The sequence below is a fragment of the Cuculus canorus genome, chromosome 6 (assembly GCF_017976375.1).
Source record: "Cuculus canorus isolate bCucCan1 chromosome 6, bCucCan1.pri, whole genome shotgun sequence".
NCBI classification, from domain to species: Eukaryota; Metazoa; Chordata; class Aves; order Cuculiformes; family Cuculidae; genus Cuculus; species Cuculus canorus.
This window is the reverse complement of record NC_071406.1, coordinates 39,684,417-39,710,067: the sequence shown is the minus strand read 5'-3', so window position 1 is coordinate 39,710,067 and position 25,651 is coordinate 39,684,417. Positions and strand designations below refer to the sequence as shown.

The 25,651-nt window shown below is 48.0% G+C and overlaps 1 protein-coding gene across 1 annotated transcript; it reads right to left on the bottom strand.

Annotated features, from left to right (window-relative positions):
• Positions 1-1,117: 1,117 nt before the first annotated feature.
• On the bottom strand, positions 1,118-25,651 carry ATIC (5-aminoimidazole-4-carboxamide ribonucleotide formyltransferase/IMP cyclohydrolase). Its single transcript, XM_054070258.1, has 16 exons — positions 25,583-25,651; positions 23,748-23,874; positions 21,815-21,891; positions 20,495-20,561; positions 16,763-16,851; positions 15,281-15,432; positions 14,991-15,147; positions 13,069-13,194; positions 12,794-12,901; positions 11,208-11,293; positions 9,552-9,641; positions 7,287-7,415; positions 6,255-6,347; positions 3,408-3,590; positions 1,871-2,026; positions 1,118-1,460 (listed from the first exon to the last, which is right to left on the bottom strand). The coding sequence occupies exons 1-16, from the start codon at positions 25,602-25,604 to the stop codon at positions 1,341-1,343; spliced, it is 1,782 nt and encodes a 593-aa protein (XP_053926233.1). The 5' UTR covers positions 25,605-25,651; the 3' UTR covers positions 1,118-1,340.

Genomic DNA, 25,651 nt, shown 5'->3' with positions numbered 1-25,651 from the left:
TGCAGCAGGAATCAGTTCTATCCCACCGGAACCAAATGAGTATCTAAAATACACAAGAGCTGACGAGTATTGACAGAGGTTCAGAATGCTTCCATTCCATCCAATCTCACCCTTCCCTGCAGCGTCTCCCCTCCCTCCCACCAATGAAACCATTTTTATTGAGGACCACTGTCTTAATTTAGGCCCAACAGTAGAATCCTCTCTACCCTGCCTTGCCTAATCCAGCCACTTGGAAATAATCCACTGTAGAGCTCAGCAAACAGAAGAGGCTGCTCCCTTTGAGGCCAAAGCAAGATTTCCCCTCTCCCAGGCCCACCTCCTGCCTGGGCGTCCCTGCTATCGCACACAGACTTTCTGTTCTGCACCAGCTGCGATCGGAGCCGTGACAGAAGTCTTTATTGCAAAACTGCGGGCCATTCCTTGCCAAAAACCAAACATATTTTATAAAACGGAAGCAAAAAAAAGTCCCTTTGAAATGGTCCCCACCATTGCCAGCAAAAACGTGCTGGGGCTGTTCCTTTGTTCGTCTCGCTGTGCTCCAGATCTTCCCTTTGGTTTTCTAATCAGAGTTCAGATCTGCTTAACGCAAACTGCACACAAGGGAGAAAGGAAGTGGCTTCTGGCAAGGCGCTTCCCAGATGCCTGCCTGGGAGCTCCAAACGGAACTCCCTCGTTTCAGAACAAGCATGCCAGGCTCACAAGAGCAAGGTTCTCACCTTGGGGAACACGATCCAATACTGCCACTCAGCCCTAGCATGTGTCTCAGGCAGGATTCGGAGCAGGGAGCCCCTGATTGCCTTGCACAACCAATCCCCTCACTTCTCCTTATAGAGGACAGGGATAATGGATTAGAAGCGCCTGGAGAAAACCACCTGCTGGCTCCAAACACACACAAGGCAGCTCAGCTCAGTTTACAGCACAGATGATTATCAGTTCATTAAGAAGCTGGGTGTAAAGCCATGCGTACACCCCTTTCCATGGGCGTTCTGAACTGGGCAAGCCTGGATCGTAACATCTGCCTAAAAAACAGACCTTTTCCCTGAGGACAAGAGTATTGGGATGATCTTTGAGGTCCCTTCCGACCCAAATCATTCTATGACTCTATGACACGACCACAGACTCCACACAGCCAAGAACCGTATGTTTATTTGCCAAAGCGACTTATTTTCTACGCTGGAGGGCAGCTTCTTGCGCCTTCATTCTCTGTTAACACAGGGACAGATCTCACTCACAGCTCTCAAATGCTTGCAAAGCACAGGCTGCAGCTGCTTCCCAAAATTCCAGCCCCTGCTGCTGGTGAGCCTCTGACCAAAGAGGAAACACAACCTCCCACGGCAAACTCAGTGATGGAAAAGCCGGAGGTTGGTGTGAATAAGAGTGATCCCCAGCTCATTGCATGCTTCGATCACCACCTCGTCAGCAGCTGAGCCGGATGGGGCAGCGATGAACTGTACTCCGCTCTGCACAAAGACAAATCAGTGGAAGGATTAGAGGATGGAAAACCAAACACGATAATAATGGAAAAATAAAGGAGCTGGCAGCGCCAGTCCTTCACCCGCATCCCACAGTCCCTCATGGGAGCAGTCTGTTCTCTCCATAGCTCAGGAATAAGAGTAAAATGGTTCCTTTGGAAGGAACAGGCCTTGTCTTGACATTCTGAAGCATTTTAATAAACCTTCATCTGCTACTCATCCCAAATCAACAAACTGAGCAATGGCTGGATAATTATATCCACGTAGCCAGAAGGAACACCTTTCCCAGGATGCAGTGATGTTCCTCAGCAGCCCATTCAAAATCTAAATGAAAAGCCCAGGCTGTGCAGACATTTCCTTGGAGTCACCCTGACATTTCGGCCCTGCCGTGACCTTACCCGTTTAGCTCTGTCGACGTTGTCCCTAAAAGGGAAGAAGGCATCAGAGCTGAGGGAGACAGCGGTCAGCTTGGCAATCCACTGCTTCTTATCCGCTTCCGTTAATTGCGCAGGCACCTCTTCAAACATCGCCTGCCATTTCCACAAGTCTTCGTCCTGCATGGGCAAAAAGAGATGTCTCAGCCCCAAAGCACGACACGAGGATGAGCAGTGATGGCATCCCTCCCACACCCAGCTCAGCTCCGCCTTCTGCTCCCACCACTCTGCTACTGGGAGCTCCATACCAGGGATTTTTAAAATCTCAAGTGGTGGTGGGAGCACATTAGCACCATCAGCTCTTTTTGCATCCTTTTGGCTCCTTTCTTTCCCCCTCCTCACCCCAGGGCTTGAGGGATTCCTTCTGCCCCCCCTTTAATTCCAAGATGCTCAACACGCTGCTCTGTGGAAACGCCCGCACACACCAACAGGATCCGATAGATGATTTCGCACGTGCTAAACAGGAGGTTGGTTTACGATTCACCTTCTGAAAGAGCAACTGCTCCAGTTCTTACCCCCTCAAACAAGCAACTGCTCTCAGAGATGATTCACAGGTCCCCAGTCCAGCTCCTGGCTTTCCATACTTAAAAAGGACACAGTATTTTCTCATCTCACTGTTGTTTGTAACAAGGAAGTCAGAGGGATTCTGAGAACCCCCAGTGCCACGCAAGCAAACAGCACCACTGGGGAAGGGAAGGGACAGGGCAGTGAGAGCTGCCAACATCAGCTGTAGCTTTGACCTTTCCTTATTGCTGGAGGGAATGATGAGGGCAGGTCCCAGTGCTTGGAGCAATGGCTGCAGGATCAGAGGGGCAAATAAGGACTCTCTGCCATGGGATGCCCTTGGGGAAGGTGCCACCCTGGGCCCTTGCCACTCCTTGGGATCATCACTTGCTGGCACCCAGGCACACGGCTCAGGCCAGGCTCTTAAGTACCACCTGGAGAGCAAATCCTGCAGAGGCACCCAGCGCCTCTGGCTCTGACAAGCGGCACGGGGGCCTGGCTTCTCCAAGAACTCCTACGGACACTTCCAGCCACAGACAACACCCCCAAATCGTGGCATCTACACCTTCCCAGCCCAGAGAGAACTCAGTGACTCCGGCAGAGTTAGAGGTGGCCGACATCCATTTCCCTAACAAGGATCACAACCCGACCAGTTCCAAAAGCCATAAGCAACCGAGCCCCCTTCTTGCCTGAAGCCTTGACAAACCCAGGAAGGTCTCGGCACGGAGCCAGCACCAAAGCTGCTCAGTACCAGCCAAAGGTGGAAACAGCAAGAGCTTCATTTTGTGCCAGAGGAAACCCTGCTGAGCTCTGAAGGGAGATAAGGAAGGGCTTGGTGCTTCTGGGGCTGGAAGAAACACTGCAGTAGAGGAGAGCAGGCCCAGGCACTGGGAAGCCTTGCCAGGTCCCAGTGCGCATAGCTGGTATTTCAAGCAGCAGTTCCAGCTGTTTCGCAGAGGCTGCACTTGCCAGGGCAATCTCTCAGCCTAACTCTTACCTCCCCAATGGTCCCGGTGACATACTGATCGATGGCATTAGAGATCTCTGCTCTCTTCACGCCAGCTTTGAACTTCATGGAGAGGATGCGTGGGTGGTGCCGGAGCCACCAGTTGTTCGCCTTGTCTCCAGCCAGACGCGTGCAGTGGATCCGGGACTGCTGGCCGGCTCCGATACCTATGACCTGAAGCATACAGACACAAAGCACAATCACTTCTTGTTGCATTGAGACTGCAATCAGAGCTGCGTTCCAGCCAAGCAGTTAGGAAACGCCTTCCACAAATCCGCTGCTTCTCACCAATTAGCAAGAAATGCTTTGGAAAACCTGCATTCCCAGTCCTGTAAACTGGTTACAGGGACCATTCTGCTGACTGCTACTGCTCTGCTGAGCTGAGGGCACCACATTCTCCCATCCTCCTAAATAACACAGCCCCAGCCATCGGAGTCCAACCTCAGCCTCAGGAGAGTGACACAACCATGGCTTTTGTTTAAGGCAAAACACAATCCCTTTGGTTGTAGAAACAAAAGAGGTGGGAGGCTGCCTGCCTGTTCCTGGAAAGGGTGCTTTGGGGTTGGTGAGGCTTTGAGCAGCCTGGTCCAGTGGGAGGTGGCCCTGCCCATGGCAGGGGGTTGGAACTAGATGGGTTTTAAGATCCTTTCCAATCCAAACCATTCCATGATTGAAGTCTATGCCCAGGCCACCCAAACACCACCAGCTCTCCTGGTGGGCCAGGCACGCACAGCTGGAAGAGACCAGCTGTGACACATGCTGGGTTACAGGGCAGTCTGTCTGCCAAGGCTGGCAGGAAAGTAAATCCACTGCTCAGTCGGGAAGGTTGGCCAGTAGGACCATTCCATTGCATGAACTATCAAGGCCCTAGAGCTACCAACTCATTTCCTACTTTGCCATATTTTAAATGGCCAGGATTTTTAAAACAGCTGCTACCAACCTCATTTAACAGCAATTAATGCCTGACCCCAAACAGACCTTGTGTTTCCAGGAACAAAACCCCAAAGTTGACTTTTTTTCCTCAAGGAAGCTGCTATGAAAATACGGCGTTCACTTCTATTAGGCCCCTTCCTTTGGGCTCTCATGAAACACATTCAAGCTCTGTCACTTTTTCAAGTCCTCCAAGATGTGCAGATGCTCCTCAGAGCCTGGTGGGCAGGTAGCTTCTGAGACTCGTTTGTCACAGTTGAATGTGCAAAGCAAAAAAGTCTGGGCTGGGGTGGAGACAAAAGCATCTCTGACAGGCTGACGCTGCTGGAAATTGAACATGGCTTGGGACATCTCGGCTACTGGACGCTGGCAGAAACACCCCTGCTTCATTATCCCCTGCAGGCACAACTGGAAAAGGCCAGGGACTGAGCAAAGGTCTCCTGGGCTCCAGACTCTCTTCTGTCCCTCAGCATTGTCTCTGCCATGTCAGGCACTTGAAGCCAGGCCTAGCCACAACTGACAGACTCGGGCTGGGGACTCTCCTCCACGGCTTTCAGAGCTGTGGGTCTCGCTTTCCCAGGAGAGCTCCTGCTATTTCAAACCAGAGATCTAACGGAAAACAAGCCTCTCTCCCGTAAGTTCCTCCTCCTGTGAAGCCACAGCTGAACCCCTCCACCAGACCGATTGCTGCGGAGCGGCTCCTGGGACGCTGTGCTGAGGCTGACGGTTCTGGCTAACCCCTCAGAGTTTCCAGCTCAGACCGAAACAGATGGTAAAGCTGTAAGTCAGGGGTTGCCCTCAAAGGAATGAATCACTTGTCTTCTCATTCACCAAGACTCAGTGACTTCACGTCTTACCAGAACCAAAAGACATGCTGCTGGCGACTGCCCCCGACGAACAAATCATAGAAGCAGAGAATGGTTGGGTTGGAAGGGACCTTAAAACCAATCCAGTCCCACCCCTGCCATGGGCAGGGACACCTCCCACTGGATCAGGTTGCTCCAAGCCCCATCCAGCCTGGCCTTGAACACGTCCAGGGATGGGGCAGCCACGTCTTCCCTGGACAACCTGGGCCAGGACCTCCCCACCCTCACAGGGAAAAAATTTCTTCCTAATGTCTAATTTAAAACTTTCCCCTTCCAATTTAAAGCCATTCCTCCTCGTCCTGTCACTCCAGACCTTTGTAAAAAGCCCCTCCCAAGCTTTCCTGGAGCCCCTGAAGCTGCTCTAAGGTCTCCCTGCAGCCTTCTCTTCTCCAGGCTGAACAACCCCAACTCCCTCAGCCTGTCCTCACAGCAGAGGGCCTCCAGCCCTCAGATCATCTTTGTAGCCTCCTCTGGACCCATTCCCACAGCTCTATATTTGAGCTACACATTTGATAAACCTCAACGTCCATCACAAGCTTTAAAAAAAATCTTCTGTTGTCTCTCATTTTTAATGCCTCAAAGGGGAAAAAAAAAAAAGAAAATGCATCCCATCTTTCTTATATTAAAAAAAAAATGAAAATAAAACTTAAGAACCACTCGGACAGTCACAATCTAGCTGTGAAAATGACTGGCACTTCCTAAGGCTCTGTACAGACTGCAACGTACGTACAAGCCCTCAAAAAAAAGATATAAAGGGATGGAATAGTATGAGAGAAATGACTCCAGGCCAGACTTGCAGAAGCATATAAGAACTTTTCAAGCCCTACAATTCCAAGAGCCAGCCCTGTCACTGCCACAGAAGAATTACACCAAGGCTTTGAAGCAGCCTCTTCAGAAACAAGGATTTTGCCACTGTTCTGCACGGCAGTGCCCAGGGCAGCGTGTCTGTACCTAACAGCCTCCTGGTAGCCAAATGGTTTTAACACTCGAGCCTGACTGAAGCCCTCTCTGACCAGCCTGGTTGTGAAAGCGCGGCCCTTACCTGCCCGTCCTTGGCGTAGCAAACCGAATTGGACTGGGTGTATTTAACAGCGATGCTGGCAACAATCAGGTCTCGGACAGCAGACTCCGGCAGCTGAAAAAGTACACCATTGTCAATGGCCCATCTGAAAAACCATGACTAGCCACGTGGCTAGTGACCTGCAACTCCCAGAGCCTATACAAGTACTGTAACATAGAGAGGGAAAGCGAGGTAACCAGAAATAGCTTGGTTTGTTCAATTACCAGCTAATTTTGGTTAGATTAAAACTGTAAATGATCAGCTTGGCAGCTAATTTTGTAGCTTGTAAGAATAAGACGCAATCTTACCAAGTCAAGAGAGCTCAATCACTGGCCCTAAGCCTTTAAAATCGTCACTATTTGTTCATGGTCATCAAATGTGCTCAAAGGCAAAAAGCTAAGGATGTGTGCACATGATGATAATAGCTCCTAAAATCCACATTAACTATTATTTTAAGTCTGTTCCATTACTAATTTATTGAAATGGGTTTTACATTTACTACCTCAATGTCTGAACTTGCTTCTGAGCCCACGACTAATCACGTGCTCATTAACATCTGTTTCTTAACGTGAACAAGATCAGAGACAAAGGAGTAACTGATAACTCCCTGATGATGTGAACCCTAAATGATGGCAAGGCCAGAGTTTATACAGCATGCTGTATGCAGACGGGAGAAATAAACAGTGAGTCAGAGTGAGATCGCAACAGATCCTTCGCGCATGGCTGTCTCACCAGAAGAACATACACAGGGTGGCTTCTTATTTATAAGAAATACAAATATTTTGGTAATCAGAGATAAAGGGCAAGGTCCAGCTCCTCTTATTTATGCAAGGAATCAAAACAAAGGCAAACTACACTGATTTACCCAAGTATATTCGGTCTAGAAAGTTTGCTGCATTATTTTATTGAAAGCCAGTTAAATTTCCTTATATTTTAAGTCCACTTAAAATAGTGATTTCCTCGAGGAAAGCACACCAGCTCAATCTTTAAGCTCATTTCTCTTTCGACACTTACGTTTTTATTCTTTGTCACAATGTTCTTGAACAGCGAGCGGTCAATGACAGCGTTGTTCCTCTTCTGCACGAGATGCAGCCCGTAGAGGGTTCGAATCTCAGTGTCTTCAGGCTCGTAACGAGGATCCATCTAAAAGCAAAGAACAGGCCAATAAAATACCCTTAGAGCTCTTCAAAGCCAACATCCAGTAACAGCTTAGGTTAAAACACATGATCTAAAGAATCCAAAAGTGAGCTGTTTATAGATGGCAACATCAAATCATCAGAACTGATTAGCATTAACTACAGCAGCACAATCCCAACAGCGCAGAGGGACACTTACAGGGGGAAGAGAGGAATGAGTTATAGATGCTCACATACAAATACGCATGTTGTGAGCCACAAAGACCTACAAAGTCTTACACAGGAAGAGGAAAATATCCATACACGCAGAGCCTTCCAGTCTTCCACAGGAAGGCAGAAGTATTTTGCTTGGCTTCATGCATGCCTCAAGGTACAAATCCCCCCAGCCCTCTGACATTAAAGAAAGCAGTGAACGCGATTATCTCCAATCACACATGCAGGACAGTTAACTTACACCAGTGTACGGGGGAAAGTTAAATGAAACTGTTAAACTGCATTTAGGTCAGCTTATTTAGAACTTTGGTACCCCTGGTTCAGGTTATTGACACATAAAGTAAACTGGATTAAGGCTACCAGCTCTGAATAGGAGCGTGCACACACCTCACATGGTTTCCATAACCCATTGATATTTGTTCAGATCTACTTTCCTTCGCATCCTCTTCAGACAGGCCCTGAAGATACAGGCTTAACCAGTACGACCTCATCCTTGTGAAGCTAATTGAATTCAGGAAGCAATCGGCTGCCAAGATTGCCTGTTATTTCACTCCTTCCTGCCTGAAGCTCCTGAGCCATCTTCTACAGCTCCCCTGGTAGCGACTCTATAACTGCAGCCTTGGCTGAGCCTTGGGTTTTCTTTTCGTAAAGTTATAGTGAAATTCTCTGGTTGTTTGTCTCTTGGAGTCAGGCAGAAACAAGACCCATTTGGCTGCTCTGACAGCCTGACATAATCCATTATGCTCACCAAAACATGATGATTCTGAACCACTGCAGGTACTGGTAACGCAACCTGATATTGACTTGAACACTCTATATTGATATTCCTTGACAAGCATCAGTATGTAAAGGTGCATCATCCCAGGTCCAAACTCTGCCTGAATTTCACCCGACTGCACTAAAGGCTGCCCTACGAACACCACGTGCCCAGACAAGGCTTTCCTCTACTTGACAGCAGCTGAACATGAGCCCGCAGTGACCCAGATAGTCAAGGTGGCCAACGGCATCCTGGCCTGCATCAGCCATGGTGTAGCAGCAAAAGAAGGGAAGGGATCGTCCCCCCCGTACTCAGCACTGGTGAGGCCACACCTCAAATCCTCGGCTGAGTTTTGGGACCCTCAATACAAGAAGGATATTGAGGCACTGGAGTGTGTCCAGAGGAAGGGAACGGAGCTTGGGAAGAAGCTGGAGAACAGGGGTTACAAGGAGCTGCTGAGGGAACTGAGGTTGTTCAGTCTGGAGAAAAGGAGGCTGAGGGGAGGCCTCATCCATCTCTGCAGCTTCCTGAAAGGAGGTTGTAGCGAGGTGAGCGTTGGTCTCTTCTCCCAAGTAACAAGTGACAGGATGAGAGGAAATAGCCAAAAGTTGCGCTTGGATATTGGGAAAAATTTCTTTACTGAAAGAGTGGTGAAGCACTGGCAGAGGCTGCCCAGGGCAGTGGTGGAGTCACCATCCCTGGAGGGCTTCAAACAGCGTGTAGACATGGCACTTTGGGACACGGTTTAGTATGGTTCTCACTGCCAAGGCTCACATCATCACTGAGGCCCTACATCTTAGATAAAAAGAACTCGAGGAGGAAAGCAATTCAGCAAAAGCAAGAGGAAAGCTGTCAAAGAGTGGAAAGACAGCCAAGAAATTCTGTTTCTTTGAAGTATTCTTGCTGGTTCATAGATTCAATTACTTTAAATCCACATCACTTTGGAAGCCAAGAAGGGCATTATAAACATAATCTGTTCTAGGACTATAGGCTAAACATGACCACACTGCTGGTGGAATTCCAGCTCGTATGGGAATTCCTAAAGACCCTAAGGAAATGCTTCCACGCACTGCACAAGGGTTTGGAACAGCCCCCTCAAGCTGTTTGGATACTAACATGTGAAAAGTAAGTATGGAGAGCAGCAGAGGGTCAGAGTGGAGCAGGATTACAAACCTGGAGGACACAGTAACCACCATTCTTCTTCTTGGCAAGGATTTTGAGAGCTTCTTCCTCATAGCCAGGCGCTACCACACCATCAGACACCTGCAACACAGGCGGATTTCAGCTTCCATATGAAAAAAGAGAAGAGCTAATACTGTGAGCTCTACCTGCTGCTTCCAGAAGGGGTCTGAAGGCATGACTTTTGGGGTCTGCCTGTACCGTACAACACCAAAGGCACAGTTATAATATCGGTTTCAGTCCTGGAAACAGCAAAGCACTGTGAGCCTTTGGCAGGAGTTAGTGAAAAACATCTTGCCATCACTTCAAACAGAATGTAACTAACAAGCCATAGCCTCCTCCAGGGGGAAACAGCTCGTGCAGGACATCTCCACATGTCTGCTTCTCAACACTAACAATAAACACAGCTTAAAGTTTCAGCAGTGACACTACTGATGAGACACAAATGTTGACAAGAAGGCTGTTTAAAGCACTGAAGTTGAGATGAATTGTTACCATTCATCAGTGCCAGGAGGCGATACACATCTTTTACATTCTTATCCTACAGTGTGGGTGGTTTGGTTTAGTTTTGAGTTGTTTTCTAAGCAATAGGTGGTTTAGTTTTGTTTTGCATTGGTTTCTAAGTAACAGTATATCAAACATTATCCTCACAAACCAGTCAAATGTGCTCTTTCACCTGTTGGGGCCTACAAGAAAGCTGGGGAGGGACTTTTAACAAGGGTCTGGAGTGACAGGACAAGGGGGAATGTTTAAATTGGAAGGGGAAAGATTTAGATTAGACTTTAGGAAGAAATTCTTCACAATGAGGGTGGCAAGGCCCTGGCCCAGGTTGCCCAGAGATGTGGCTGCCCCATCCCTGGAGGTGTTCAAGGCCAGGTTGGATGGCGCTCTGAGCCCCTGGTCCAGTGGGAGGTGTCCCTGCCCATGGCAGGGGCGTTGGAACTGGATGGGCTTTGAGGTTCCTTCCAACCCAAACCATTCCATAATTCCATGAAAGAAGCCTCCAATGTACAAAAGAGCAGTTTGCATCACACCTTCCCCCTCTTAAAAAAACCTGTAAGCAACTCATAAGAAGAGGGATGCGCTTGGCAAAGTATTAACTCCTGGCTATTTAACCCTGTATTTAAACCCGCGACTCGTGCAGCGCAGTCAGCTATGGAGTTAAGGCCGGATCCAGCAAAGTTAAGAGCAGAGCCTGGAAAGTGGCTGAGCCCACGCGTAGCTTTTATCAACTGGGAGGTGGCAACCTACACCTCTATTCCAGCCTCGGGCAAGAGGCTATCGTCTCTCCCATCCTCTATTGCTCCGATTACAGCCTTTCAACCAGATATTTGTGACAGCGTAATCAGGGTTCATTTCCAGAGGCCTACTCGGAGGCAGAGGTTTGCAATCATCTCTCGGAAGCAGCATTTCAAGCACTGCTATTTCCCGTGCTCTCCCACACAGCCAGGTTTTAACTGGTAGGAGGAAAAAAAACATCAAGAGATAACAGTAAATTCTGCACTCCGGATCCTGAATTACCTAAATGGTCCCATAAACAGCCTTCAGTAAAACAGGTCCAATCCAAACAGAATGGCTGTTACGACGTGATTTCCCCCTGGCACGATTCTCCTTTTTACACTCAAATGATTTGCTGCTGTTTAAACCAACCTCTCTGGAAATAATCTTGGCTGTAGCCACATCGCAGATATCAGACAGCGCAATGAAGTCACCAAAAGACGACATCCTGTCAGCACCTGCAAAATCATCTTTTTAGTGACTTATCAAACTACACCATAATACAAAACAAGACTTTGTTCCTACAATCCAGCTTCCACGAGAACTAAGAATTTATTCCCATAGCCGAGGAAAAGTAGGCCATTTAACAGTAACAGGGATGAAAAAAATCCTACCTCAAACACTTTAAATATTCCCATAGCTCAGACAGTCTTCCTTCTTCCCTGCACAGGTCAAAGCTCTAACTCTGCAATGACAACCTCTGCCCCTGGAAGCGGCTCTGCCATGGTGGCAGAAGGACAAGGATCACACAGAATGAGTTTAGATGGGAGACAGTTGAGAAAAGAAGCAAGCTTTTAGACACCTACGCTCCCACCTGGCTTTTCCTGCAAGAAACCACATCCAGAAATGCAGCTAACAGCAATTTAAGAGCTGTTTTTCTAACATTAAATACTCTCTATGTTTAATGGCAGAGCTAAGCTGAACAATTAATTAATGGCATTCAGCTACCATCACCGATGCTCTACTACTTTGTAAAGTCAATTCTTCTGTCCCTGCCATTCCAAAGGTTTGTTTTTCTACCAATCACGCAATGCTTTTCTGAGGGCAATGTTCAAAGGTGGTCCCTGAAATAGTGAAAAATGAACGCAAGCCAATGTGATCCTTGTCAAGTTTGCTTTGTTCTCTAGAATCTGTGCAGATTTTCTAGGAATGCCATGGAAAAATGACAGAATTAGCAAAGCATCTCAGCTAAGCAGAAGAGGCCATTTTTATTTACTTATTTTTATTGGTTTTTTGAGAGCTCTGAAGTGCAAAAGCATTAAAATAAACCCACCAAGAACCAGGCAATAACATTTCTACTCAAGTTAAGTATCAGGGAGTGCAGGGATAGGATGAGGGAGAACAGCTTTAAGCTGAAAGAGGAGAATTTGAGATGAGATCTTAGTAAGAAATGTCTTCCACTGAGGGTGGGGAGACCCTGGTCCAGGTTGCCCAGGGAAGTTGTGGCTGCCCCATCCCAGGAGGGGTTCAGGGCCAGGTTGGATGGGCCTTTGAGCAGCCTTATCCAGTGGGAGGTGTCCCTTCCTATGGCAGGGGCTTGGAACTGGATGCGCTTTGAGGTCCCTTCCAATCCAAATCAATTCTGTGATTCTATGATGCCTGAGCACCCCATATGCAGAGGAAGTCCAAGTGTGCTACCAGCACAGCTATTTGTTTAGCCATAGCCCTCAAGTTTTATATATGTGTGTATATATGCACACATCTAAATTACTCTCTACAGGTCTCCTATATGCATCAAGAAAGAGAATTCAACATGGTTGTAGCCTCTTTAAAACAAGATGCAAAGTCTGCTCACTTGGAGAGTAATTTTTGATAGGCAGTCAGATCATTATGGAGGAAAACTCTGCAGAGAAGAAGACTGCAAATGGAAAAGCCTGCCAAGCACTAAGCGTGCTGCTCAGGTGCTGAGATTTAAGCTCAGCTCTTTGGACATGCTGGTTTCTTCCCGGGCTTCTCACCTCTGCTTCGCGCATAAGCAGACGCCAAGGGTGTTAAGGTCTTGTGGAAGTCATGCACCATGCAGACTTGCGCCTCCTCTTCGCTGAGAGGCACTCCAACAGCAGCACCTAGTGGGAAACAGAAGCCAGGGCACTCAAACCAGAGTCTCTTGCTAGTTCCTGCCACTGGAACCATCCCAGATGGCCAGGACAGGGACACAGGGACACCGCCGCCAGGGCCCCCCAGGGGTCAGTCTGCTCTGAGAGAAAAGCATGGACACGAGGAGCCACCCTACCTGCGGGGCTGACGTGTTTGAAAGAGGCTGCAGCAGGAATGCCTAATGCTTGCTTGAGCTCCTTCACCAGCTGCCAGGCATTGAGAGCATCGCACAGGTTGATGAACCCTGGAGAGCCGTTCACCACTGCAAACAGAGCACACAAACAGACACATTAAAGTGGGCACACGTCTCTCTTCAGCGTCTGGAGCGCAACCAAAGAGATTTATCCCATCAAGAACTGAAATCTCTACAAAGTGTCTCTGCCCATGGCAGGGGGGTTGGAATTGGTTGATGTTTAAGGTCCCCTCCAACCCAAACCACTCTAATTCTATGAAATTGTTCTTGTTAAATGACCCTGGCTCCTCAGCAGCTGGTTGAGTGCCCCAAAAAGCTTCGGTGACTTGAGGAAAGCACAGCCTTGGGAGCCAGGAGATGCACATACAGTTCTCTTCCCTACCAGAAGCTCTTGATATAACCTTGGAGCATGACACACACTGTCCTCATGTGCCTCCTCTCTTGTGAAAGAACAAATAAAGAACATTCTCTCCTATGCCGAGTTCCTCAACCAGCAGCCATTTGGAACAAGAGCCATCTCTTTCTGAGGGAGCCTAGCAGAGCTTGAGCGTGACCAAGGTGCACAGGCAGTGCTGTCAGGGAAGAACAGAAAAAGCACGACCCTTGCTCCCCAGCAGGTGAATTTCTTTACAAATCTAGTACAGAAATTTCATGCAGAAACCATGGCTCTGATTCAACGTCTTTAGCCAAACTTTAAGGACATGTTGTCTCCAACTGATGTCAACAGAACCACTCACAGCCATGAAGTTTAGGGCAAGCTTTTAGCAAAATGCTTCATCTGGTCCCTTCAGCAGAAACCTATAGTAAGAGAAAGGCCACTCAAAGTCTGCTCTCAAAACCGTTCTCCCTGGCCCTGCAGGAAGAACCGCTCATGCAGACAGGGCAGGACTGTGGGAATTTCAGGAGACAGGAGGAAAAGATCATTTTGACAATAGTCCACGGCCAGAACAAGTGAACACAGCATTGTTCTGCCGACACACTGGGAGGCAGACTTGCAAGCAGGTCAACTTCCAGTGCAAGCACAGCAAAACTTCCTATGAGATCCCAGAACTGAAATAAGGAAATGCTGCAACACAAAGCTTTATTGTCTTTTCAACAGGACAATGTCCACGCACAAGGCAGAGCTGGTTTTCATCGACATTAAAGCGATCCAAGAACAAGAACAGATAGACTTTCTTTCTCTCCAGAACAGGGCTTTCCCTCACTGCAGCAATGCTGTGCTGAGTGGCACAGCCTGGAAAATGCGAGACGGACACCAAACCTGTCCCAGACTCTTGCGAGTGAGACCAGCATCCCTTCCTTCCCTCTGCCACCACCAGCAGAAGCAGCATTCTACAAAACCGAGCTTATTAACCTCTGCTCAAAATCAACAAAGAAACGAAAACAGAATAAAACCCATTCAGACATAAAGAAGGACAGCTCTGTTTCTAGACAGAGTAAATGGTGACACAAGAAGATTGGAAAGATGCTAAATAAGGAAAATGGGAGGGAGCAAAGCATCTTTAAAGGATAACAAGGTTTTCCTTTGCAAAATCTGGATCTGATGTCAAGCAGAAGGTGCACCACATCAATCTGCCCAAAGCATCTTCAGCATGGACACACACCTTACACCAACAGAGAACATGGGGCTACAATGATGCCCACATCCCGTGGGCATCAGCAAACTCTCCCGCCTCACACAGCTCAACCTTTTAACTGCAAAGCTAGTGCCACTCGGTAACAAAGCAGTTGTTAAGGCACTGCTGGCCACACAAGGTGATATTTCAGTTCTTAAGACAACCAGCAGACATCCCATCTATCTCCTTTCCTATCTACCCGAGCTCCCTTTTGGCCAGCATGGCCTAGAATCATTGCTGAGGCCTCACCTGTCAGGGGAAGCTTGTGTCTCATCGTGTAGAGCTGCGCAGGACTCTGGTGAGGATTCATACCATACCTCAGGGGCAGCTGGGACACCCCCTTGCTGTACTCTTTCCTGAAGTAGTCGGAGATGGCTGCATCGTACTGAGCAGTGTGGGTGAAAGCCTGGGGACAGAACAGGGAACACCGGTCAGCTTGCAAACATCAGCTAACAAAGGATTTAGCGTTTAAAGAAGTGAATGAATGAAAAGCAAAATAAGGCTAGATGAGCCTTTTACTGCAAGCAGACTCGACCAACCTTCAGTGCAAGGTGGCGTCTAGTTTCCACAGAGGTATCTTTGTCCCTTGATGTTGACATCTCCTTAGCTACAGCAGAGTAGTCTGCGGGGTCACACACAACTGTCACACGAGCGTGGTTCTTGGCAGCAGCTCGCAGCAAGGCAACTCCTCCTGCAAGGGAAGGATGAAGGCATGAAGCACCCTCCTTCCAGACACAACACCATCAAGAGCCACATCTGAGGCCAGGAAGGAATGTGCACCAATCATTTGTGCCAAAGGAACATGACCCCCCTCTCTCCAGCAAGAGAGGGCTGCAAGACCGCTCTTCAAAATGCACACGGCTGCTGAGTTTGACTCAATCTACTGGTGAAGCAGCACATGGATTGGCCTTGGCAGATACAGGCAGAGCTGCAGGGGCCGGAAGCAGGTCATGGGCTGCAACAAGCAGCTGGGGCAAGAACACCTGCCAGCAGTGCACCCACATCCTGTAGAAGACAGCTGTCTTATCCGTGTATCACTTAAGCACCACCCTCTGCCACACTGGGCTGGGGAAGGGTCTGTAGGAAGATTTACTTCCAAACAGCTGAGGTTCCCAAATCTCCCTGCAAATATTAATGAATTCTGCCCAGGTCCTCTGCGTAAGATAAAATGTCACGCTCTCTCTTTAAATCTGACTGCACGGCTATTACAACACTTCAAATCACACAAGATACTAGGCTGCTGCAAAGGAAAAGTAGAGGCTGGCACTGCTACGTGCAGAGAGAGTATTACTCCATAAAACATTTAATAGAGAGCTCTGCTGGGCATCATTTGGACTAAACTACTGCGAGAAAATTCAATCCCAACCCAACCTCACAGCACAAATCTGTGCCTGTGCTGTTCGCAAGCTGCCAAGCAGAGACGCTACAGCGAGGGAACAGCAAGCCTTCAGGGGTTAATAAGCAGCAGGAAGAGCAAAACTGCTGATGATACAGGCATCCATGCTTCCAAACTCAGGTCGTAACTACTCTCCCACATATGCAGACCAATCCCATTCCCTGCAAAGGCTTCCTGCAGTGAAGTTGTCAGCCATCTCCAGAACACTTCCAGCAGTTCAGCTTCTTTTCTCCAAAGCCGATGGATTTTATTTTTACTACACTGCCAGAGGCAGCAGAAGGGGTTTTGGCTGCTCCCCATGTTTCAGGAGGCAGCATGCTCCATCTGCCCTTTCCCGTCACAGCCTTCTCCAACATATCAGGCTCCGTCCTTCGGGCAGCACACGACTTGCCCAGCTATGCAGCACAGCTTGCCGGCCTGTTACAACAGCGATTTGCCATTTGAATTGCGGTTCTGCTTAAAAGTAATGAGGTTTCCTAACAACGCTGCAGCTCCCGCACTCTTTAGTGGACTTCTTTTAAGGATGCACAAGGCCACCAAATAGGAAAGACAAGACCTGAGACCACTCAGAGACCAGAAGCATCAAGTCTGCCTGGAGAACAGATTTGCTCTCCTTTTAACTTACCAATATCGATCTTTTCCACTGCCTCTTGTACAGTGACATCTGGAGAAGATACAGTCTTCACAAAGGGGTAGAGATTACATACTACGACTCTGAGAATGGAGGGCAAAAGCAGGGTTACTCCATGAGAAATAAAAAGACCAAATTGGGCTTGGAATGCACTGGGTATGACCAGAATTTCCAGGGTCTTGTCTCTCAGATCAGGAAATAACACAAAATCCTGTAGATAAGGCTTCTTTCTTTAAAAGACTGAGGAGTCAGTGGTGTCCAGACAGAGGCCAAGCAAGGGCACAACGGTGAAACAGCACCTGCGTTACGGAATTTAACCAAACTATGTGCACTGAACAGTGCAACAGTGGGTAAACCACAATTTATATAAATAAGTCAAAAGAAGTTCCTTTAAATACACAGGCCTCTGTTTCAACGTTGAGTAATCTCGGTGCACGACTCGAAAGGTCTTCAAAGCCAATTCTTGGCACCCCCAGCTTTCATAACAGAGTAGGCACCCAGAACAAGGTCTGCGGCGAACAAAGGATCCACAGGCTAATTTTCTACCATCTCCCAAGAACAGAAAATGACCTACATGTCACCTTCTGGACCTTAAAAATACCAACAGCACGTGAAACTTGAGCACACAGCCTGGATCTCGTAAGGCCTCTGTGGTGCAGGAAAGCAGACGAAAGGATTGACTTTCCCTTCTCAAGGTAAGGCTGGACCTCGCTGGTACTATGTTCTTGACCTGATCTGGCAGAACCTGCAGTCTGTATTCCAGGAAGCATGAAGGAATAACTCCCATGTATATGAACTGCAGTGAATTGAAGTGCTTCTTTTAGCCTTCACAAACAATGTTTTTGATCATAGAGAATTAGTTTATTCTCTTGATCTGAACATAGGAAGGTATCAAACTCCAGCACACACCTAGTATTGGCAGCAAATTGCTGTGATGTATACTCTTGTGTCCAAGTTTTAATACTCTTTTGTTTCCACACTTTGCTATGAATTCACACAGTGAATTTAAATCATTTAAATCATTTAAATGATCAGCTTCCAGCATGGTTTTCAGAACCTCCTGTCTCTAAATTCATGAAATCATAGAATCACTTACTTGGAAAAGACCTTTGACATAACTGAGTCCAACCGTACCTGTCCACTACTAAACCAGATCCCCAAGAACATCATCTACCCATCTTTTAAACATCTCCAAGGATGGGGACTCCACCACCTCCCCGGGCAGCCTCTGCCAGTGCCTGACAACCCTTTTAGTGAAGAAGTTTTTCCTGATATCCAATCTGAACCTGCCCTGGTGCAACTTGAGGCCATTCCTTCTCATCCTATCACTTGTCACTTGAGTGAAGAGCAGGAGTGAAGCAGGAGTGAAGAAGACCTCCTTTTAGGCATTTGTAGAGAGTGATGAGGTCTCCCCTCAGCCTCCTTTTCTCCAGGCTAGACAATCCCAGTTCCCTCAGCCACTCCTCATAACCCTTGCTCTCCAGCCCCTTCCTCAGCTCCATTCCCCTTTTCTAGATGCACTCCAGCCCCTCAATGTCCTCCTTGCATTGAGGAGCCCAAAACTGAAGCCAGGATTCAAGCTACGGTCTCACCACTCCTGAGTGCGGGGGCACAATCCCTGCCCTGCTCCTGCTGGCCACATTGTGTCTGTACAAGCCAGGATGCCATTGGCCTCCTTGGCCACTTGGGCCACCGCCGGCTCATGTTCAGCTTCTGTCAACCAGCACCCGCAGGTCCTTCCCTACAATGTCTTTTATTCTCTGTTCTGCCTCTCATAACCCCTCCTCCTAAACCCACTCATGCCCCCGACCTGTTGCAAACCAGGAATCTGTGGACTTTAAAACTGCTAATGCTTTTATCTGTGTAAATCAAGATAATCAATACCAAGGATTCCCACCTTGACCTGCATAAGTAAATTTTAAGCAACTACGCAAAGAACCTCCTGCTGAGGATCAGGTCCTTCTGCTTTAGGTCAGACAACCCAAATCCAGTTACTATTCCAGAGGCAAGTACACTCCAAGACCCTGATGTAAAGCCAAGTTACTCTCCCTGCAATTCAGCAGAGCCTGTTTTGATATGCAGCATATTCTGAACAGCCACCGCTGCTGAGCCATCTGTGAGGATTACTGTAGTTTTAAGTTTCAGGTTTTCTAGTTCAGCCTGGAAATCGATCCCTCCCCAAGCACATCAGTTTTTAAAAGTGATTTTAACAGCTAACATGCATTCTGGCCCAATCACCTCAGCCAAACTACACCTCCATCCTGGCTGTACATCCAACTTGCTATGTTCCAATTCAACCATTCAATTCAGAACCAAGAGTTACCCACAACATAGAACTGGGTAGCCCAATGGCTAGTTAGATATTAAAACCAATTAAACACACTCCTAAAATGCCCTGCCTGAGTGTAGCGAGTAAATACATTCTAACCAAACCCCAAAAATATCTTTGGCATTGGCAGAGGCTGCTCAGGGAGGTGGTGGAGTCCCCATTCCTGGAGGGGTTTAAAAGGCAGGAAGATGAGGTGCTCAGGGATGTGGCTTAGTAGTGAACAGGTACGGTTGGACTCGATCTCAAAGGTCTTTTCCAACCAAATGGTTCTATGATTTATGTTACTGTACAACCTGCGCTATTTCCATTTCTGGCTGCAGCTCACTTGCTCCCATGATGGTTCTCAGAAAGCAAGTTCTGTCCGTTATCTGTGTGTTTTCTGCCTGTACAAATGATGCGTGTTCCTGACCCGCTTTTAATGTTTATTATTTACTTGGTAAACATTATGCAAATATCAAAGGGTATATTTACTAAGCAAGTATTTCAAAATCGGGAATTGTCATCTGATCAGGCACCCAGCACCAAGTGGAGGGGACAGTACTGTCCCACTCTGCTCCACACTGGCATGGCCCCACCTTGAGTACTGGGTGCAGTTTTGGGGACCACAGAATAAAAAGGATCTCAAGCTACTGGAGAGTGTCCAGAGGAGGCCACAAAGTTGGTGAAGGGTTTAAAGAGGCAGCCGTACGAGAAGCAGCTGAAGTCACTGGGTCTGTTCAGCCTGGAGAAGACTGAGGGGAGACCTCATTGTGGTCTGCAGCTTCCTCACATGGGGAGGAGGAGGAGCAGGTGCTGAGCTCTTCTCTCTGGTCACCAATGACAGGACCAGAGGGAATGGCAGGAAGATGCCAGGGGAGGATTAGGTTGGACATGAGGAAAAAGTTCTTCCCCCAGAGGGTGGTGGAGCCCTGGAACAGCTCCCAGGGAAGCAGTCACAGTACCAAGCCTGACAATATTTCCAGAGGCACGTGGCCAACGCCCTCAGCCCCACGGTGAGAATGTTGGGGTTGTCCTGTGCAGGGACAGGGCTTGGATTCAATGATCCTTGTGGGTCCCTTCCAACTCAGGTCATTCTATGATTCTATGATGTGCCCTCAAGCAGCACAAGTGCTGAATTCAACTTTGCAAGAAGTGTAATATGGCCCAGTGTGGACTAAATGTAAAGTGCCCAAATCTCAAGAAAACCAGAAGCCGCAAAGTAATTGCCTTGGTTTAGTTTGCTCTTATCACAGGTGATAGGAAAGATTTTACTGTAACAAACATGGTATCACCCAATCAGGAGAAGGAAGGAGACTGCAGCTGTTACAGTCCCTCCTGCTCCCATTCACTGGTGCTGAATGGTCTCCAAGGTTCATTTTTGATTACTGGTGAATTGCATCATGTCCCCCAACATTTACCTTACAAGGCTGAAATCCTGTTTGTTCATATCAGCATTATCTTCTGGAATGTTGCGAGCCAAGATGCCTAGTTACAAAAGAAAGGACATTGGCATTAAAAAAAAAATAGATCAATAAACATTTGTTTAATTCAACATCATCTTTCAAACTGTGCTTTTCCTCAGAGACTTTTTAGCACGAACTTCTCGATTCTAGTCCAGACAACGGTCCTCAGCCCCTACTCCTGTACCTTTGTTTCATTTTACTGACTCTTTGGCTGTTCAGATTCCATATGAACAGGTTTTCTTTCCTCAGCACTAAATCGTAGAGCATTTCAAGTGTTGAACATCAACACTTCAAAATGTACTTCATAAGCATTCTGTTGCTACCCTTAAAATACAAAAACTATCATTAGAGGTCATGGAGAGAAAAAGGGCACCTGCCGATCACCAACCAACAACACTCAAAGCCTACAAAACAAGGGAAGCAAGAGTGGCCGTGCCTTGAGCTGAGCAGCGCAGGTGGCTGCCACGGGTCTAGGGCCTCCGAGAAACCCAGAGTACGCAGCAGCACAACCCTGGGTCCAAGGCCATCAAAAGAGATCGCCTTCGGCCTGCAGGTATGACAAGCAACAGGTTCAGCTTGAGGGATCTCCAGCACAGCAACAGGAGATGAAAAAGCAGATGGGTTAATGTGTAGATTGACCGATTATCAGCAATCTTCCTTGCTGGAGAGGAGCTAGGGAAGACAAGACATGCAGAAATCACCCACTTAAGACTATACTATCACATCCCTCATGCTGCATATCAGATGCAGCCACAGGTTAAACTCGGTGGAGCTCTCTGCCTGAACAGGGTTGAAATGGCTTCTGCAAGGAACGTGCATTTACATTAAAGAGACATGTTACTTGCAGCCCTGGGGAGGAAAAGCTCTGGTAACTGCATTGATGCCAGCACAGCAACAAAGGAAAGAATTCAGCTACTGTGGCTCCTTCTCCACCCTGTCCTTTTCAGAACAGAACAGAATTAGAATGGTTTGGGCTGGAAGGGACCATGAAGTTCATTCAGTCCAACCTCCCTGCAGTAAGCAGGGACATCTTCAACCACATCAGGTTGCTCAGAGCACCATCCAACATGACTTTGAATATTTCTGGGATGGGGCATCTACCACCTCTTCAGGCAACCTGAGCCGGTGTTGCACCACCCTCAATGAAAACATTTCTTCCTAATGTTGAGTCTGAACTTCACCACTCTGTTCTTCCACACAACCCTTAAAAAAGGCCTCTCTCAACCTCTTCCCACCCTCACCGCTGAGACTGAAAATATTTTAGCAGAAACATACCAGCGTGGACTGCAGGATGAAGGGTCTTCACCCGTCCACCCAACATCTCGGGGAACCCCGTAAGGTCCGAAACATCTCTGCTCAATAAGAAAACATAGCATTATTACAGGTGAGCCACAGTGACTCAGTCTGTAGGCTGAATATTTACTATTCCCATCAGGGCAGTGATTTAGATCTACTGGCAATGTTGGTTTTACCCGAAGGAGATTTAAAACTCTAAAGAGTTTTGAAGGCAGCAAGGGGCTGGGGAATTAAACTTAGCTTTCTTCTGATCCATCTGTTAAAGGATCATGGCCTTTCTGTCAGTGACAGGAGGAACATAGAGGGAAAACACATGCACAATTCCTCTAAATATCTTGTATCACAGTAAGAGCACAACATATGGAAGGTGTATAATTGAACCGCCAGGAAAAACCTACGCTCAGTGACAGACCAGGGATACATCCTTCTTACAGAAGGCTGGGAAGTACTTCTGAGATGAGGCATCCTACGTTAAGGCAGCTCTGACTGTTTTATTATGGTTGGCATCTGTCAAGTAGTTAACAAAATGCTGCTGGGTACAGAAGGATTAGTAGAAACAGCCAGAATGTTGGTTTAATGGTCTCTCACTCTTCACAGGGTGCTTATCTAGATCTTAGGCAAAAGAGACCTTTGACAGAAGACGGAAAGGACACTGCCTTCTAATAAGTGACCCTATACATAAAACTGTATTAATTCCACGACAAAACCTCCCTACTCTAAAGGGGCAACAACTGCTTTTCCCATTAATAAAGCTCATGGGTCATACTCAACTGAGCAGTACAATTATTTCTCAGATACGCTGAAAGAACCAAGACAAGCAAATCCTAAGTGAACACGGTTTATAGAGGGACTGGAAGACCACACTTGGAAGATGTGATACCTCAGCACTCTTCCTCCCAGCTTCACCAAACATTAACTGAAGTTTCACCGTTCTCTGTGACTGTTTCTAGAATCACAGAATGGTTTGGGTTGGAAGGGACCTTAAAGCCCGTCCGGTCCCAAGCCCCTGCCATGGGCAGGGACACCACCCACTGGATCTGGCTGCTCAAAGTCTATGAGAGTAAAGGAATAATAAAATTTGAGAGGGAAGGGGAAATGTGACCGCCCTTTGTTTCAGGTGTCACTGACAGCACAGCCAAGCAGAGAAGTCAGAAAGACATGGACAAATGCTGGATAACAGTGAGGACAGGGAGCTCTGGAGGTGGTGTATATCCATACTGATGCATCCCCTTGGCCTATCACTGCACTCACTGGAAGCAAAAAAGGCATTACAGTCACCTCCTCCTGCCAAATAATTGACAGATTTTTCACTACTGCATTGGAATCAACATTTATTTGGCCAGAGCTCGTTTATTATCACAGTAAGGAAGAAACTAAACCACATTTCCCCAGAACCATGGGCCAAACCAGTCAGAGACTATACATGTCCTTTCTCAAACGGGGAATGCGCAACACTTAATGGCTCTGTCTGAAAATGCCAGCCATTGCGCTGAGGAAATTGTTTGTGATAAATTATCTCCAGTGAGCTCCAAGATATTCCTGACACAAATCAGTTCCATCCCATGAGCAGACAAAGATCAGCTTTCACCTGGCTGTGAAGGGCAGTAATAGGGCCAGATTATGAATTTCAAAACAACTGGCTTGTCTCACAGGAAAAAAAGCCAGCTCAAGATAGAGAACACAACACACCACCCCTAAAATTCCCTTGACCTGCACAGCAACGCTCTTTGGCCTCACTCAGTCAACTTCAGTGCACGGAGGTTCTGAAGTTTGCTCTGGGGCTCCTGTGTGTTTTTTGGGGGGAAGGGAAGACTTGCTTTCACACTCCTTTTCGGTCATTTTTGCTCACAAACAGGAAAGTGATTTCAGCGCCCTCAGGACCCAAATGTGCGTTTTGGTGGAGTGCCTGTACCTGACGGGCAAGCCAGCATCTCTCAGGGATTTGGCTGTTCCTCCAGAGGCGATGAGACCCAGACCAAGAGCATTCAGGCTCTTTGCAAACTCCACCAGGCTGGTCTTGTCGGAGACGCTCAGTAAAGCTGATGGGTGGGAAGAGCACAAATATTTTGTGTTTAGAAGCAGAGCAGAAAAATAATCATAGAACCAAAGAATGGTTTCCCTTACACACGACAGTGCCCAAGTGCGGAGATTCACAAATCAAAACAGACAAGTTTCTTGGCCTTACAACTGCACTTGGTTTGCACTTCCCAGATTTTTGTTTGCAAGATCCAGAAACTTCCAGTTATTTCTTCTTTCTTTAATGAAACCAGAGAGCCTAAGACAGCCTGCTTGGTCTGGGAAGCCCAAGCATACAGCGAACACCTATGTGAACAACGAAAACATGAGAGAAACATGTGGGCACGTCTCAGAAGCCTGCCCACACTGGTGGTGTTGCTTGAGGGCCTGATCCGTAGAATCACAAACGGGAACCATAGAATGGTTTGGGTTGGAAGGGACCTCAAAGACATCCAGTTCCAACTCCAGGGATGGGGCAGTCACAGCTTCCCTGGGCAACCCGGGCCAGGGCCTCCCCACCCTCACAGGAAAACATTTCTTCCCAAGATCTCATCTCAATTCCCCTCCTTCAGCTTAAAACCATTCATCTTGTACTATCCCTGCTCTCCCTGATCAAGAGGCCTGCCGGATGAAGCCCAAGTACTGTACATTACTCAAACTACAGAGCTGCCCTGTTGATCTGTTTGACAGATTCCATCTGTGGCAGAAAATCTAAACCGCCACACTAACTCTCTCACTGCCGCCTCTGAGGAAGGTCATAGCATGGTTTGGGTTGGAAGGGACCTCAAAGCCCATCCAGTTCCAAAACCACTGTCATCGGCAGGAACAACTCCCACTGGATCACGCTGCTCAAAGCCTCATCCAACCTGGCCTTGAACACCTCCAGGGATGGGGCAGCCACCACTGCTCTGGGCCGCCTGGGCCAGGGCCTCCACACCCTCACAGGAAAACATTTCTTCCCAAGATCTCATCTCAATTCCCCTCCTTCAGCTTAAAACCATTCACCTTGTGCTATCCCTGCTCTCCCTGATGAAGAGCCCCTCTCCAGCTTTCTTGCAGCTCCTTCAGGTACTGGGAGGTCACTATAAGGTCTCCCTGGAGCCTTCTTTTCTCCAGGCTGAAGAACCCCAACTCTCTCAGGACTGTGCCCATGATGGCTTTATTACTTAAGGGCCTGATCCATAGAACACGGAATGTAATCTCAGACTAGTTTGGGTTGGAAGGGACCTCAAAGCCCATCCAGTTCCACCCACCAGGGACACCTTCCAGTGGGTCAGGCTGCTCAAAGCCCCATCCAACCTGCTATTACCATCCATCCCTCCATCCTCCAAGGATGGGACAGCCACATTTTCTCTGGGAAAGCTCTGCCAGCGCCTCACCACCCACACAGTGAAGAATTTCTTCCTAAAATCTCATCCCACTCTCCCCTCTTTCAGCTTAAACCCATCTCCCTCATCCTATCCCTGCACCCCCCGATCCAGAGCCCCTCCCCAGCTTCCCTGGAGCCCCTTTCATCCCTGGAAGTTGCTCTGAGGCGTCTCAGGAGCGTCACCACCAGCTCTATAATTGAATAGAATCCCCTCAATCCCCACCACGCTGGGGACGGGGAAGCGCACATGGCGCCATCCCTCTCCCCCCGCTCCCCCTCGCTATTCCAACTCCTCGGGAAAAAGGAGGAGAAAGAGGGAGAGAAAGAAAGAGAGAAACCGCCCCCCCCCCCCCCCCCATTACCGAGTTGCTGCCGCGCGGCCATGGCGGGGGGTGGGGAGGGGGGGCAGCGGCGGCGGCGCCATTTGGGCA